The sequence below is a fragment of the Neoarius graeffei genome, chromosome 14, assembly GCF_027579695.1.
Source record: "Neoarius graeffei isolate fNeoGra1 chromosome 14, fNeoGra1.pri, whole genome shotgun sequence".
Taxonomy (NCBI): Eukaryota; Metazoa; Chordata; class Actinopteri; order Siluriformes; family Ariidae; genus Neoarius; species Neoarius graeffei.
The window spans coordinates 32,846,674-32,864,434 of NC_083582.1; the positions used below are offsets into that span (position 1 = coordinate 32,846,674).

At 41.3% G+C, this 17,761-nt stretch overlaps 1 protein-coding gene across 3 annotated transcripts in view; it reads right to left on the minus strand.

Moving 5' to 3' along the window:
- LOC132898136 (poly [ADP-ribose] polymerase tankyrase-2-like) overlaps positions 1 to 17,761 on the minus strand; it is a 136,154-nt gene that overhangs the window by 93,721 nt on the left and 24,672 nt on the right. For all 3 annotated transcript variants that reach the window (XM_060939549.1, XM_060939548.1, XM_060939547.1), the window contains 5 exons: positions 17,255 to 17,349; positions 17,095 to 17,161; positions 6,573 to 6,759; positions 3,473 to 3,594; positions 448 to 539 (listed from right to left, as the gene is read on the minus strand). In XM_060939549.1, the coding sequence (XP_060795532.1) occupies positions 448 to 539; positions 3,473 to 3,594; positions 6,573 to 6,759; positions 17,095 to 17,161; positions 17,255 to 17,349 (563 nt within the window). The remainder of the gene's footprint in view (positions 1 to 447; positions 540 to 3,472; positions 3,595 to 6,572; positions 6,760 to 17,094; positions 17,162 to 17,254; positions 17,350 to 17,761) is intronic.

A 17,761-nucleotide genomic window follows, 5' to 3' on the forward strand; every position in this document is an offset into this window, starting at 1 on the left:
ATCAGAGCCCTCTTGTCTGCGACGCTGTCTGCGAGGCTTCTGCAGTGGTCACAATTTTTGGGAGGTGCGCGCAGAGCGTCTGCGAAGGTGGGGGGGCTACGCAGACGCCATCTGCGAGGACTGGGTTGTCAGCATAAATTAGCCTTCAGGCCTGGAAGAGCATGGAACTACGAGAGCTAATGGAATAGGAGCCATTTCGAGCTTTAACAATTTGGGTGCCATTTTACAGATAAAGAGGATAAAATGAAAATACCTGGCATGATAATTAGACTTTAAGCACTCTAGTTTTAGGAGGTGGAGCGAAGAATATTGACATCAATACAGTACATCACTCAGCAGAACAGCTACTTACTTAAAACGTGCCTCTCTAAAAATATCCTCCTGTGGTGATGAGTGTGGATAGCACATCGCAAACCTGCAAGCAGTAACACGAGGTGTCTTACTCACTCGTTTGTCTTGTCGTTTATACTGGCGCCCTTCCTCAGCAGAATCTCACACACTTGCTTCCTCTTAGGATACGGTGACGCAGAGGCGCAGTGCTGCCAAAAATCAAAGAGGAGGTCATTGTTATTGGAGCTTTTTGGTGAGGAATCTTACTAAGGGGCTGTGAAACAAATACAGGCACTGTGGCATCTCTGCAAAATGGTCACTATGGACAGACAGTCTGATGTACAGAGCTTGCGTTATTTGTCCCATTTGAGCTGCTCCATATTTGGCAGTGTTACAATTTAGAATTATGCATCACCATCAGCACAGTGAAGCATGGTGGTGGGAGCATCACACTGACCGTTACCCTTGAGCTCTTCGTAGCTTTTCCGATTCCCTCCTTACCTGGCCAGTGGAATTTGGTGGATGGTCTCCTTTAGGTAGAGTCATAGTTACGTCAGAGTTTCCCTTTTTTTTTAATAGACAGTGTTACAATTTGGAATTATGCAAAATCACCATCAGCACAGTGAAGCATGGTGGTGGGAGCATCACACTGACCGTTACCCTTGGGCTCTTCGTAGCTTTTCTAATTCCTTCCTTACCTGGTCATTGAAATTTGGTGGATGGTATCCTTTAGGTAGAGTTATGGCTGTGTCGTATTTTTTTACCTTTTTTTTTTTAAAGATAGTGCTACAATTTGGAATTATGCATCACCATCAGCACAGCAAAGCATGGTGGTGGGAGCATCACGCTGACTGTTCTTGGGCTCTTCTTAGCTTTTCCAATTCCCTCCTTACCTGGTCAGTGAAATTTGGCAGATGGTCTCCTTTAGGTAGAGTCATAGTTATGTCAGATTTTTCCTTTTTTCTAAATGATGGCATTAATGGTGCTCTGCAGGATGTTCAAAGTTTGGGATACTTTTTCTTTCCCAGAAGTTTGTCCCGGACTTTTGATAGCTGTTTGAGCTTCATGATACTTTTTTTGTTTATATTCCAGGAAAACATTATATTATGAGCTATTTTGTGTCGACTCATGGAAAAAAAAAACAAAAAACAAAAAAAAAAACAAACACACACTACATGTGGATGCCTGGCAATCACACCCATATATGGTTCTTCGCCAAACTGTTTCCAGAAACTTGGAAGCACATAATTGTATAGGAAGTCTCTGTATGCTGTAGCATTACAGTTTCCTTACACTAGGACTACGCGGCCTAAACCTGTTCCAGCAGGACGATACGGGTTGCCAAGATTGGGGTGTCCTGCACAGATCCCTGACCTCAACACCACTGGGATGAACTGGAACGTCGACTGTATACCAGGTCTGACATCACTAATGCTCTTGTAGCTGAATGAGCACAAATCCATAGTCGCACTCCAAAATCTAGTAAAAATCCTTCCTGGAAGAGTGGAGGATATTAAAACAGCAAAGTGGGAATCAAATCCGGAATGCCACGTTCAAAAATCACATATGGGTGTAATGGTCAGGTGTTCACTAGGGTGCATCAGTTGCCCTCACTTTCATAAAATCTGATGCATTTTTGTTTGGGTGTTCCTTTTCAGTAATAAAAGACATCCTGTAGAATTTTTTGACCATATTCAAAAGTCTAATGGTGGCACCATGAGGTTCATTTTTTGCCAAAAAACGCTTATTTTATGTTTTCGCGTGAGGTTTGAATCACAATGTTGGACTCCATTTATTGATTCCTTGTGACCCAGAGATCATGTTAAGAACCTTTGCAAGGGATTGAGAAGCGTTAATGTGATTCAGAATACATTTGTATTGTTTAAAAGTAGTTGAACAATGATTCAATGAACAGCTAAAACTCAAACTGTGCTTGATAATATATTTAGAATATGCACTAAAAATGTGTATCTAAGATATTTGGTATACTCTACAACAGACCTGGGCATTTTACGGCCCGCGGGCCGCATCCGGCCCTTTGGTTCACTCTGACCGGCCCGCGTAAGGTTAATGAGAAATTACAAAATAAACGTATTTTCTAATTTTACCTCATGCATGGACTGAATGTGCATTGCTTTTATTTTGAAGTTGTGTTCAACAAAAACGCAATGCGCGCGACATGAAAATGACATGAAATCCCACGAAACCTAATCGCGCGATAACTACTTCCGTAATTTGTCCAGACCAACCACAAACTTGTACGTCATCCTTCAAACGGTCCAGCCAATCACATCGTGTGACGTCACCAGCAGGCGCCGGAGCCGATCTCCGGCGAAAAGCACCAAATGAGGTGATTAGACTACAAATGTGGGCATCATTATTATAATATGATGTATCTTGCTTGATATTTGGAGTAGAAAGACAATATTGTGATGTCTTTTATTGTGTTTTGGGGTGAATGTGACTGGAAAAAAAAAAAAAAAAAAAAGGTACAAACGTTCACATTTTGTTAACCATTGTTTTGGGAAATTTGATTGAATAAATGACATTTTTTTGTAAGGCAACCTCGTTTTTTTCCCCCCATACTCTTACCAGTCTTAGCAGTTTGTAAGAACAATGTTATTTATTACTTTATATAAAGAAATACAATTAATATTATGCAGAATTTAGTTCAGCCTTTTGGTCCGGCCCTCCACAAAATTTTCTGTTTCTCATGTGGCCCCATGGAAAAAATAATTGCCCACCCCTGCTCTATAAGGTGCCATAATGTTTCATGAAAAGTGATTGAAATTTTGTCATAAAAAAGTCATAAAATAGCAGCTTTTTCCATAACTTTGAGCTCCTGGTGCCACCAGTAAACTTTTGAATTTTGTCAAAATATTTCACCTAGTGTGTTTTCTTACCAAAAGGAACACAAAAACAAAAATGCATCATGATCGGAGGAACTTTTCATTTTTAGGGGGCAACTCATGCACCCTAGTGTCCACAAACTTTTGACCATATAGTGTATGATGCCAATTAAGTTCGTTTTCAGTTCCAAATTGTAACACTAGAAAATATGGAAAAGTTCAAGAGGATGAAAAAATATTATAGTAGCTGTTTATCAATGGCCCCCATGAAAGAGTTTTGAAGAGTACTGTACCAGAGCCGTCTCGTGGGTTTGGGGATGTTTGAAGTTGATGGTCTCCAGCGAGAGGTGCTTTTTAAGGCGGAAGAGGTCGGCTTCACGTGCTGCCTGAAGCAGAGCGTAACCTCTGAACTCATCTGGAGGAAACACCGACACAGTTAGAACCCATTTAGATCTGAACCACTAGTTTATTTCCGAAAATGATCATTTCTTGAACTTTACATGATATCTACAGTGTCTTGCAAAAGTATTCATCCTCCTTGGTGTTTGTCCTGTTTTGTCGCATTACAAGCTGGAATTAAAATGGATTTTTGGAGGGTTAGCACCATTTGATTTACACAACATGCCTACCACTCTGAAGGTGAAAATTATTGTGTTATTGTGACAATAATTAAGATGAAAAAATAGACATCTGGAGCATGCATACTGTAGGCATTCACCCCCTTTAACATGAAACCCCTAAATAAGAGCTGGTCCAACCAATTCGCTTCATAAGTCACATAATTAGTTGATTAAGATCCAGTTGTGTGCAATCGAATTGTCACATGACATCTGTATAAATCAACCTGTTCTGGAAGGACCCTGATTCTGCAACACTACTAAGCAAGCAACATGAAAACCAAGGAGCCTCCAAACAGGTCAGAGACAAAGCTGTGGAGAAGCATAGATCAGGGATGGGTTATTAAAAAAAAATTAAAAATCCCAAACTTTGAATATCCCACGGAGCACCATTAAATCCACGATAGCAAAATGTAAAGAATATGGCACCACTACAAACCTGACGAGAGAAGGCCGCCCACCAAAACTCACTCACAGACTGGGCAAGGAGGGCATTAATCAGAGATGCAACAAAGACACCAAAGAGAACACTGAAAGAGCTGCAAAGATCCACATTGGAGATGGGAGCATCTGTCCATAGACCCACTTCAAGCTGTACACTCAACAGAGTGGGGCTTTATGGAAGAGTGGCCAGGAAAACAACCCACAACACATTTGGAGTTTGCCCAACAGCATGTGGCAGACTCCCCAAACACATGGAAGAAGATTCTCTGATAAATGAGACTAAAATTGATCTTTTTGGCCATCATGGGAAACGCCATGTGTGGCACAAACCCAACACCCTGAGAACACCATTCCTACAGTGAAGCATGGTGGTGGCAGCAGCATCATCCTGTGGGGATGTTTTTCATCTGCAGGGACAGGAAAGCTGGTCAGGACTGAAGGAAAGATGGATGGCACTAAATACAGGGCAATTCTGGAGGAAAACCTGTTTGAGTCGGCCAGAGGTTTGAGACTGGGATGAAGGTTCACATTCCAGCAGGACAATGACCCTAAACATACTGCTAAAGCTACACTGGAGTGGTTTAAAGGGAAACATTTAAATGTCTTGGAATGACCTAATCAAAGCCCAGACCTCAATCCCATTGAGAATCTGTGGCATAACTTGAAGATTGCTGTACACCAATGCAATCCATCTAACTTGAAGGAATTGGAGCAGTTTTGCCTTGAGGAATGGGCAAAAATCCCAGTGGCTAGATGTGCTAAGCTAATAGAGACATACCCCAAGAGACTTGCAGCTGCAATTGTAGCAAAAGGTGGCTCTACAAAGTATTGACTTTGAGGGGTGAATACCTATGCACGCTCCAGATTTCTGCTTCTTTCATCTTATTGTTTGTATCACAATAAAACAGCAATTTTCACCTTTAAAGCGGTAGGCATGTTGTGTAAATCAAATGGTGCTAACCCTCAAAAAATCCATTTTAATTCCAGCTTGCAGTGCGACAAAACAGGACAAACACCAAGGGGGATGAATACTTTTGCAAGGCACTGTAATAATTAATTATCAGTTCAGTCCAAAATCAAATTATTCATTCAGTCTATTTGTATAAAACACAAACATGTCATGAAGGAAATTTTTCTAAGGAACAGAAGGAAAAATCTCAAGTTTAAGTCACATAATTTATTTTGAAAAGTTGAATGAAAACGTCATGACAGCTGGATTTCATAATCTTCGTTTGGGGATTTCCCCTGATTTTCTCCCATGGTCAATTCCCACCCATCAGATAGTTCACCCCATCACACGACAGCTACAGCTAGGAAGGGCAAAGGCCATCACGTGCTTCCTCCGAGGCACAAATGGAGAAGAGTGCTACCCGCCCACTTCTACATACACGAGCTCACAGACACCGGTGATTGATGAGAAACAGATACTACGCGACTCCTCTCTCCCCTAGTGTACACGGCCAATTTTGCTCTCTTCGGCTCCCAGCCATGGATAGCTGTGGCATCATCAGGATTCGAACTCATGATCTCTGGATGATGAGGTATGATCGGTACCTCCAGAACACGTGTTTTTAAAAAAAACAACAAAAAAAAAACCCCACCACTTACTGTACCCACGTTCACTGGATAGGACCAGTTGTGTGCTCTGATTGGCTACTCAACTACTAGGATATCAGCTCATATACCGTGACTAGAGAAAAACAAAATGGCGGCACGTGTTGCTAAACCAACCGAGGACTAAATAAAAACTCGACTCGAAAACAAAACTCCAAAAAAACGCAAAAGCAACAAAATATGGAATAAAAGTATTTGATGGTAAGAACTTTTTTTTTTTCCAAAATTATTGCATTCTTCACAAATTGCTACTGTCAGTTCGCCGGTTTGTTTACATTCTAAGCGGAAATGATTTTGTCGGACGGTTTGTATAAAGCTTTTATTTATCGAATTTGCAAAAAATAAAACTCAAAATGATCCGTTTCTCAAAATCCAGTGAATGTGGATAGAACAAAACAGTTATTCCACTCCATCTCGCCATACATGGCTTATAGCCAACTCAGTGCTACGCACCTCATCAGCTCATGTACGACTCGATTTCGTGGAATAACTTAAACATTTTGATATTTATCATATCTATCGGTGCGTCAACTAATCCAATTGTGCTTTTGCTGTGGCAGAAACGATGAAGCCCCTCAGGTGACGAGCTAACAATTAATTATTCAACACCCCAGCTGATCGTCTCCATGACATCATTAGCAATTCTGCTCCAAATACTGACACTAGCATAAATATGCAGCCAAACTGTTGCCATTTGAAATATCATCGTTAATCTTACAGGCCAGGCGATCTTTGAGGAGGGCAGTGGGCGCCAGGTCAATCGCGCTCTTGTTGTGGCAGTTGAGGAAGGTGGGGTCGGCTCCGTGGCTCAGCAGCAGGGAACACACCTCCACGCGGTTTTTGGACGCCGCCTCGTGCAGTGGTGTGAACTGCCACAGATCTGTTGCGTTAACGCAGGCACCATGCTGAAGGCAGAACACGTGAGGAAAGGCGTGTACTTGTAGTTATCCTCAAATAAAAAGGACAATGACATGAAATACATGAAAACACTGTAAAGGAGAATATATATATATATATATATATATATATATATATATATATATATATATATATATATATATAAATTTTTTTCGCAGTCCAAATCCTGCGCTCTGATTGGCAGTTACAGACCCCAGTTACGGACCTCTGGCAACTCGCTCGTTCAACAACAACCAACAAACATAGTAGCATTTTTTGTCAACATTTATCTTTTTTTTAATAAGATTTATTTATAAGATTATCAAAAATCTTATAAATTTTTGCCAACATTTCTCAAGAGAATAGCATTAATTTTATATCATGGATAGCGATAACGACAGTGTTCACAGCGAAAGCGAGTTTTACTACTCTGAGGAAGAATAAAAGAAAACATTGCAGGAGAAAGCTAAAAGCCTGTAGCTGTTGCTAACGCCGAGCAAAAACATGGCTGAATCCTGAATGACTCCTATTTGTATAAATAGGGGACTACATAGGCAGCAAAATGTAGTTTTTTTTTCCTGCCACGGAAGTGCACTTGTATACCGAGGAGGAAGCCATTTGCATTACAGCCGTGAATGAGGATTCAAAATGGCGGCTCGGCTCGGTTTTCCCTTTCGGGCGCTCTTGTTTTCTGTTAGAATTTGGTAAAGGAAAAAATAAATATATTATTTACCAGCTTAAGGTCGGTCCGTATGGTGAAATACCGTGACCTCGGCCTTGAACACTGACCTCAGCCCAGAGGGCCTCAGTCAGTACTTTCAAGACCTCAGTCACGGTATTTCACCATCCGGACCTCCCAGCTGGGAAATAACGTGTATTTCAACCTAGAGTCCCTAAAACCAATTATTCTTTGGCAGTTTTCAAATATTTCGAAATCACAACCTATATTTAAAGGATATTATATTTCGGGGACCAAGCACCAAAGTGAACTCAGCCCTAATGTTCAGTCTCAGCAAAGAGCTCAGGTACAGAAAGCTTAAAATAATATTTTAAAATCATATTCATGAAGTAAAGCCATTCTGAGGGGGTCTGTGGAACTTATTTTACATATAAATCAGGCTCCAAAACATCCAAGAGACACCGATATTTGGAGTAACGTCAACGATTTCAGGATACCAATAACTAGAGGTCACATGCTTGGATACCACATAGCAATGTCATACTGGAGAGAGCAAGCGTTCAGGTAAACAAAACCCTCCACAAGGTCAAGCACAAAAAAGTTTCAGCACTCTATATAGTGCTTAAAGCTAGACGGCCTTTCGATTTCATTAAAAAAAAAAAAAAAAAAACCTGTGAAATTTAGTTCGCTCTGAAATGTGGTCATTGTGATAAATGTTTATTTCTGTAATATCTCACAAAATATCAGGCCATTCTGTGGCTGGGAAGTTATTTAATTTGAGGCGATTCCTGAGCAAATAATGTGAATGAAATCGCTTGCTTCGCGCAGTCAAGCACACAGAGGAAGTCCGTGTGCGCATGCGCAGGTTTTTCTTCTTCTTCTTTTGGGTTTTACAGCAGCTGGCATCCACAGTGTTGCATTGCTGCCATCTACAGGTTTACTTTGATGGTGCACTGACAGTTCCATCATTCTGTCGCTAAACGAACAGCTGATCACACCGAGGTGCTCGCTGAGCGCCGATATTTATGAGTTTGGTCCTGCGTTTCCTTTCCTTCTTATAACATCTTTTCTTCTCGCTTTCTGTTACTGTAGTCGGTCTTTCTTAGACTTAGACAAAACTTTATTTATCCTCGAAGGGCAATTAGAAGGGTAAAGAGCGGTACATTAAAAGAGCAAGAAAATAATCACAAAAAGATCACAAAAATGGGTGGGCAAAAAAAAAAAAAAAGCAGCGTTTTATGTACAAACAATGGCAGGCCTGTTGCCAGTAAAGAAGTTTAAAAAAAAAAAAAAAAAAAAAGGGCAGCAGATAAAATATGGCAAATAAATAAAATGACGTGTGGATAAAATTAAAATGACAATATGATAAGAGTGACATTGTAGTTAAAGTGACAAGGTGATATTGTAATATCAGGACATGTGATATTGCACTAGAGTATTGTACAGAAGACTTAAGTTATTGTAACTGTCTTAGACTTCTTAGAGTTCAGGAGGAGAATAACACTTGGAACAAAGGTTGCTCTCCTCCTCTGGGTCTTACAGGCCGGACAGCGGAACCTGCGACCAGATGGCAGCTGCTCAAATGCCGGGAACAAAGCATGAGTCGAGTCCTTAAAGGAACAGTCCACCGTACTTCCATAATGAAATATGCTCTTATCTGAATTGAGACGAGCTGCTCCGTACCTCTCCGAGCTTTGCGCGACCTCCCAGTCAGTCAGACGCGCTGCCACTCCTGTTAGCAATGTAGCTAGGCTCAGTATGGCCAATGGTATTTTTTGGGGCTGTAGTTAGATGCGACCAAACTCTTCCGCGTTTTTCCTGTTTACATAGGTTTATATGACCAGTGACATGAAACAAGTTCAGTTACACAAATCGAAACGTAACGATTTTCTAAAAAAAATATCTGAGCTCCGTATCAATGCGCTGCCGAAGCACGCAGAAGGTGTTAGTACGCCTGTCATTATAGTGCGGACTTTCCATAGCATAGAAAATCGCTACGTTTCAATTTGTGTAACTGAACTTGTTTCATGTCACTGGTCATATAAACCTATGTAAACAGGAAAAACGCAGAAGAGTTTGGTCGCATCTAACTACAGCCCCAAAAAATACCATTGGCCATGCTGAGCCTAGCTACATTGCTAACAGGAGTGACAGCGCGTCTGACTGACTGGGAGGTCGCGCAAAGCTCGGAGAGGTACGGAGCAGCTCGTCTCAATTCAGATAAGAGCATATTTCATTATGGAAGTACGGTGGACTGTTCCTTTAAGAATTCGACGAGCCAGGCCGCTAGCCTGCTGCTCGTACACAGTATTCAGGTGGCGAGCAGGAAGTCCAATAATCTTAGAACACACCTTGACAATATTATGCAGGCGGTTCCTATCCTGTACAGTAATGGAGTAATACCAACAGCATATAGAAAAAGCTAAAACACTTTCAATGAATGTATAATAGAATGTCAACAAGATGTTCTGACTGACAGAAAAAGAGTTCAATTTCCTTAGAAGGTACATCCTCTGGTGGCACTTCCTCAGGATCCCTTCTGTGTTGGAAGAGAACCTCAGTTGCAGTGGCGGCTGGTAGTCTTTCAAACAGGGGAGGCTGGTCGGTTACGATATTTCCAGATTTCAAAAGAAAAAACATCAATTTTGCCCATACTCTTGCCTCTGATCTGGCTGATTGTTGGCAGGGTCACAAACTGTGAAATAACAGGTTCTTTTGGCCCATTAGCCTACTGTCCAATATACATGATGGTGGTGTTGGGGGGGGATATATTTTAACATTTTATATTTTAAAATTGTGGCATGTTGTTTAAAAATTGATTATTGAAAGCAGCTCTTTGTCAGGAACCTCAGCAGTAACAGCAGAGTGTTCTGGAATAGGCACAAGCACTGACCTTGGGGAGCCAAACATAGAGCTGGGTGCCACACATTTCATTCAATGACACTTTCCCTATATTTTACTTATTTTGACTGAGAAATGTTTTATTGACAATTTTGATAACCCTTCACTTTTAATCCAGGTCTGTAGTGTGAAATGTTCTCGGCTGCGTTTTTGTTTAAGAATGTCTTCCAAATTGTAGCTGTGTTTAATTCATATCCAGAAAAATATATATTCCAATATAATATACTCAGCATAAACATTTTAAATAGATTCTATATTTTTGGTCCATCCATGACATATTACTAAAGTAGCCTATTTACTATTGTTGATGTGGGTCACTTGCTGTTAGCCAATTCACTTTCTCGTACCAGGAGAGCTGAAAGGAACGAGTATTATTCCCTACCTTTTTCACCAAGTCAATTTGAGGCGTTGGTCTACCCTGCTCTTTAATTTTAATTTTTTCCTCGAAAGGAAGACTGGCAAATGGCTTCGCCAAAATTAAATCAGCAATGCTTGGCCTCCGTGCGCAGCTTTCTTGCTAGCTGACTAGCCCCCTCAAGTTTAGTCACTCAAATAAACGAAATTTCTGGAACTAAGATAGCAAACTTGACAACACTATATTTACACTTTATTTACAATGAAAATATATACAAACTAAAAAAGCTGGTAGAAACCGTATGTAATGAATGAAATCGAAATGTAAGCTGATCTCTTACAATACACCACAGCACTTGCGAATCTGCATGGGACTGAACTGAGATTCACCACTGCCTGTCTATATTTGAAACGAGCTGTCAATCAAAGAAAACATCCGGCCGCTTTCACCAATCACCAGTCTCCTTGCGGAAACTGCCATGTCCCTCCCACTGTGAGGCTTGGAGTCCGTAGGCAGGCGTTTTCGCAGTATTTGTCCAATAATCGTCTTGCATTTTGAGATTGAAAAGCGCATAGCTCCCAATGCCATTGAAGTCCACTGAGGCTGGGAGTCCGTGAGACTCCGTGGGCGGGCGTTTTCGCAGTATTTGTCCAATAACCTTCTTGCATTTTGATATTGAAAAGCGCATAGCTCCCAAATGCCATTGAAGTCCACTGAGTCTGCACTGCATCGCGCTGTCACGAGGGGGAAAAACTCACACACACATTAAAGTTATAAGGGAATGATTTCGCACTGTAGTTGGGTTGAGCACATATATTTCTATGATTCTGGATCTGAAATAGCAATGTTATAAGGTCGGCTATAACATAAGCCTAGCGCAATTCATCCTACATGATGTTCGTCATTTTTAGAGGAGGCTGAGCCTCCCTCGTTGTCTTAGAGCAATCGCCCGTGCTCAGTTGGCAGTCCAGAATGGTTCCCAGGTATTTATATTCCTCACCTGTCTCGACATTCAACTCCAGGCAGGAAGAGTCACACCAATATTTCATTCGCACACTGACGTCTTCCATTTTTCTCTCCTGTTTCAAATTTGTATCCCACAATGCCTTGCACGAACAGGGAAAGCCCACCACGTCATGCATGATGCATCTTGAATTGGGTCATGGTGAAGCAGGAAATAATAGCGGAGAATTTAGGGCCATGTGGATCTAAATTCATTAATTGTTCCATTTTTAAAAACCCGAATAAAATTGGAAGTCTGTGATTCGAATTCAGGAGCTTTCGGGCCACTGAACAAAAATAACTGGGTGTCGGGGGGAGGGGGGGGGGGATTCTTTTTATGACCTACACTTGAAAAATCTGAAAGGCAGGCTACCTTTAAATATCTTTCCTTTTCTAGAAGAATTCACCGTGATAAGAAGACGTACTTATTACAGTGCACCAATGACTCATTGATCATTTTATGCAACGTTTTTGTTTGTTTTTATTCACTGAGAAAAGCGATGTTTTTAGACAGAAAGAACAGCTGTATTGCTGTGACGACTATTGTTTATTACTAGTATCTGCGTCAGTACTGCGTATGCAGTGTCTCGCTGAGTGAGATTTAAACTTCATTAAAGTGAAGTCTGTTGAGTCGTGTATTTTGTTGCCAGTATTTAAAAAAAAAAAAAAAAAATCATGAGGTGACAGAAAATTTGATTAGATTTATAGAATTAGAAGTCTCTTTCATCTATATACACACACACACACACGGCTGATAAGGGGGGGGGAAGAGCTGAGAGGAGGAGGGAAGCCGGGCTTCATGTTATCACGGTAAATTGTTTGTTTATATCTTCAAGATGTCGCCAAACCTTACAAAAACAACCATATACCTTGAAACCCTTTATTATGGAGCTGCTTTGAGCAGTTAGAATTACAATAAGTGCTTTTACGGGGAGGTTTTTTTTTTGCGCTGTACAAACCTTGCAAAGTCGCCATGTTTAGCCACGAAGATCCAAATGCAGTCTGTTAAAAGTCAATGCCTTTACGATAAAATCACTGTTCCCTGTAAAAACCTGCCTAAACTAAGCTTAGAAACCTACATTGACAATTCTTCTAAAAAAGCAAAAAGATATTTCACAGTTATTCCACGAAATCTCGTTGTATATGAGCAGATAGCCGATGAGGTGCATAGCACCAAGTTGGCTATAAGCCGCGTACAACAAGATTGAGTGGAATAACTGTTTTAGTCTATCCACATGCACTGGATTTTGAGAAACAGAGGATTTGAAAAAAATTTTGGCAAATTCAATAAATTTAAAAAAAAAAAAAAAAAAAAAAAAAAAACTTTATACAAAACGCCTGACAAAATCATTTCCGCTTAGAATGTAAACAAACCGGTGAAATGACAGTAACAATTTGTGAAAAGTGCTATAAAAAGTGCTGTCGCCTCACAGCAAGAAGGTCCGGGTTCGAGCCCCGTGGCCGGCGAGGGCCTTTCTGTGCGGAGTTTGCATGTTCTCCCCGTGTCCGCGTGGGTTTCCTCCGGGTGCTCCGGTTTCCCCCACAGTCCAAAGACATGCAGGTTAGGTTAACTGGTGACTCTAAATTGACCGTAGGTGTGAATGTGAGTGTGAATGGTTGTCTGTGTCTATGTGTCAGCCCTGTGATGACCTGGCGACTTGTCCAGGGTGTACCCCGCCTTTCGCCCGTAGTCAGCTGGGATAGGCTCCAGCTTGCCTGCGACCCTGTAGAACAGGATAAAGCGGCTACAGATAATGAGATGAGATAAAATAATAAATAAAAAAAAAAAAAAAATCAAATACTTTCATATTTTGTTGCTTTTTTTTTTTTAGGGGTTTTCTTCTTCTTTATAAGGCAGTCGCACTAGAGGCGGAATGAAAATCCTTCGTATATTTGAAGTGCATTCTAAAAATTCTGACTGCATTCCAAACATTCGGCCCCATTCTTGTGGTCGGCCCGAATGTTTTGCTCATGCTCAGAACATTCGAGCTGCAGTCGAAGAGGAGGAATATCGAACGGCATTCGAAGTGTATTCTAACTGCATTCTGACCGCATTCTAAATATTCTTATGGCATTCCAACAGCATTCGAAACATTCTGATCACGTTCCAGGGAAAAATTGAAATGGCAAGCCACTTCAAATCCTGCCAGAATGCCCCGAATGTGCCGGAATGAAAATTCTTTGTATATTCTGGGATATGTGGTGTGGTGATGATAACTCCCATCCACCGGCTCCCCAGGTTGCGGATAGGGGAATGGCCTCTAGATATAGAGGTTAACTGTGAATATCCAATAAGCAGTGCCGGACAAAATCACGGGATGCCCTTTGGCAAGGCATACCACTCGTTAAGCCACCCTTACCAGGGTAACGGTAGAAGGTATCGGTAGCAGGGTACCGGATTTAGACTCTTGCAGAATCAGACAGACTTGATTGCCGAATTTGTTCTATCTGGGTGTTTTGCAGAAGATCTCACAGATAATGGAAAAGGCCCAATATTCTGAGTCAGATGGAAACTGTGGCTGCAGGAGAAGTCGCGACCCCTGTCAGTAACTCAGCAAATGAAAAACCAGTCATGAAAGCTCTTTACAGCACTAGGGTTAGAGCCCCTACTACTCTTGGAAATCAAGTCCCTGATGGAGGATAGAGTGAAGTGGAAGACGCTTTCAAGTCTGGTTTGAGCGGGAGCTCGACCAAAGTATGTATGTATTCCGGGATATTCAAAGTACAGTGGTGCTTGAAAGTTTGTGAACCCTTTAGAATTTTCTATATTTCTGCATAAATATGACCTAAAACATCATCAGATTTTCACACAAGTCCTAAAAGTAGATAAAGAGAACCCAGTTAAACAAATGAGATGAAAATATTATACTTGGTCACTTATTTATTGAGGAAAATGACCCAATATTACATATCTGTGCGTGGCAAAAGTATGTGAACCTCTAGGATTAGCAGTTAATTTGAAGGTGAAATTAGAGTCAGGTGTTTTCATTCAATGGGACGACAATCAGGTGTGAGTGGGCACCCTGTCTTATTTAATGAACAGGGATCTATCAAAGTCTGATCTTCACAACACATGTTTGTGGAAGTGTATCATGACACGGACAAAGGAGATTTCTGAGGACCTCAGAAAAAGCGTTGTTGATGCTCATCAGGCTGGAAAAGGTTACAAAACCATCTCTAAAGAGTTTGGACTCCACCAATCCACAGTCAGACAGATTGTCTACAAATGGAGGAAATTCAAGACCATTGTTACCCTCCCCAGGAGTGGTCGACCAACAAAGATCACTCCAAGAGCAAGGCGTGTAATAGTTGGCGAGGTCACAAAGGACCCCAAGGTAACTTCTAAGCAACTGAAGACCTCTCTCACATTAACATTAGCCAATGTTCATAAGTCCACCATCAGGAGAACACTGAACAACAATGGTGTGCATGGCAGGGTTGCAAGGAGAAAGCCACTGCTCTCCAAAAAGAACATTGCTGCTCATCTGCAGTTTGCTAAAGATCATGTGGACAAGCCAGAAGGCTATTGGAAAATGTTTTGTGGACAAATGAGATCAAAATAGAACGTTTTGGTTTAAATGAGAAGCGTTCTGTTTGGAGAAAGGAAAGCACTGCATTCCAACATAAGAACCTTATCCCTTCTGTGAAACATGGTGGTGGTAGTATCATGGTTTGGGCCTGTTTTGCTGCATCTGGGCCAGGATGATTTGCCATCATTGTTGGAACAAGGAATTCTGAATTATACCAGCAAATTCTAAAGGAAAATGTCAGGACATCTGTACATGAACTAAATCTCAAGAGAAGGTGAGTCATGCAGCAAGACAGCAACCCTAAGCATACAAGTTGTTCTACCAAAGAATGGTTAAAGAAGAATAAAGTTAATGTTTTGGAATGGCCAAGTCAAAGTCCTGACCTTAATCCAATGGAAATGTTGTGGAAGGACCTGAAGTGAGCAGTTCATGTGAGGAAACCCACCAACATCCCAGAGTTGAAGCTGTTCTGTATGGAGGAATGGGCTAAAATTCCTCCAAGCCGGTGTGCAGGACTGATCAACAGTTACCACAAATGTTTAGTTGCAGTTATTGCTGCACAAGGGGGTCACACCAGATACTGAACGCAAAGGTTCACATACTTTTGCCACTCACAGATATGGAATATTGGATCATTTTCCTCAATAAATAAATGACCAAGTATAATATTTTTATCTCATTTGTTTAACTGGGCTCTCTTTATCTACTTTTAGGACTTGTGTGAAAATCCGATGATGTTTTAGGTCATATTTATGCAGAAATATAGAAAATTCTAAAGGGTTCACAAACTTTCAAGCACCACTGTACATGCTAAGTATTCGAGCTGCATTCTCTTTGAATTCTTAGACGTTTGAAACATATTTGGCGGCTATTCCGGGAGCGTTCTGACTGCATTTGAGGTGAATTCGTACAGAATTCGAGGCACCTTCCGACCAGACTTCGGGTGGCATTCGGGCAGCAGTCGAACCGCACTCGTACGGCATTCGAAGTGCATTCTTAATATTCTTACTGCATTCTAGGTATTCCTACTGTGTTCCAACTACATTTGAACTGCATTCGAAAGCTAATACACCCAGAATGTGCAAGAATCATTCGAGGCAGGTTCGAAGTGCATTCCAAGTATTCGAACGGCATTTTTACAGAGCTGTAAGAATGTTGGTCAGTTTGAAAATTCCTGCCCAAATGTGGCACGAATTTTGAAAAAAAAAAAAAAAAAAAAATTTCATTCCGGCTGGTTCTGCTTGATTCCTGCTAATTCCGAATAAGTGTGACAGAGGCCTTTAGAGTCTTTTGGATGTTGGCAAACCAACTTAAAGATGCATTATCGCTACTGACTGGGCTGGACTGTGGTTTTGTTTTCGAGTATTCATTTCGTCCTCGGTTGGTTCAGCAACACGCTCCGCCATTTTGTTTTTCTCTACTCACGGTATATGAGCTGATATCCTAGTAGTAGAGTAGCCAATCAGAACGCACGATTGCTCATATCTAGTGACTGTGGATAGAATAACAAGTGCTATGAAGTGCTGAAACTTTTGTGCTTGACCTTGTGGATGGTTCGGTTTACCTGAAAGCTTGCCCTCCAGTATGGCGTTGCTATGCGGTATCCAAGCATGTGACCTCTAGCTGCAAAGAGCCTATTGATTGGACATGTTGGTGCATCCCTAACTAGATGCAAAAAGCATTTATTTCAAGGACTTCACATGAAAACAAAGACGAAGTATAAAGGAAAGTTACTGCTAGTGCGCCAAGCTGCGAACGACAAGAAAATCACAAATGATAGCATGAAGTAGAACTAAAAGGCTAAGCCTTATGGACCTCGCTACGATTTCATTTGCGCATGGCCTCTGATGTGTGTTGGTGCAAGCGAGAGCCATACCTTCACGAGCAGTTCAGTCACTTCATAATGGCCGTATGAGCAGGCGTTATGGAGAGGCACCAGATCACTGGAAAAACACGACAGGATATAAAAAACAAATAGTCAATCGAAAGAGAAGCTCTCGATGACTGCACTGGCTGTAAGAGACACACTGCTGTACCCTTTGTCTTTAGCGTGGACATCAGCGCCATGTTGCAGTAACAGCTGCACTGTCTTCACCCGATTGTAGCCTGCGGCCAGATGCAGGGGGGTCGACTGTAAAGAACCCATAAACAATAAAAGTCTTTTATGGAAAATGTTCAGTTTGATAACCACATACTATACAATAGTGAGTTTGGGTTCACTAATTTGATTGGTCGAGCAGCGTTCCAAGAATGCTTACATTTCTTCTAGCTGTGCTCACTGGAAAGCGTCACTGTTATGCATCACTCTGCTCGTCTGTATTCGCCACGTAAAATTCCACTTCCTAGTTCGAAACGGTTACTATGGTCACGTTAATGACATCAGCAGCGGACATTACTTTCCAGCAATACAACTCTGGACTTCGAATATTAAAAGAAGCAGCAGCACCTTTTAACAGCCAGCTAGCCAAGGTGCTATAAAAAGCGAGTGTGCTTTCTTCAGGATCTACAGCACTAGTCAAAAGTTTGTACACCCCTAGTCTACT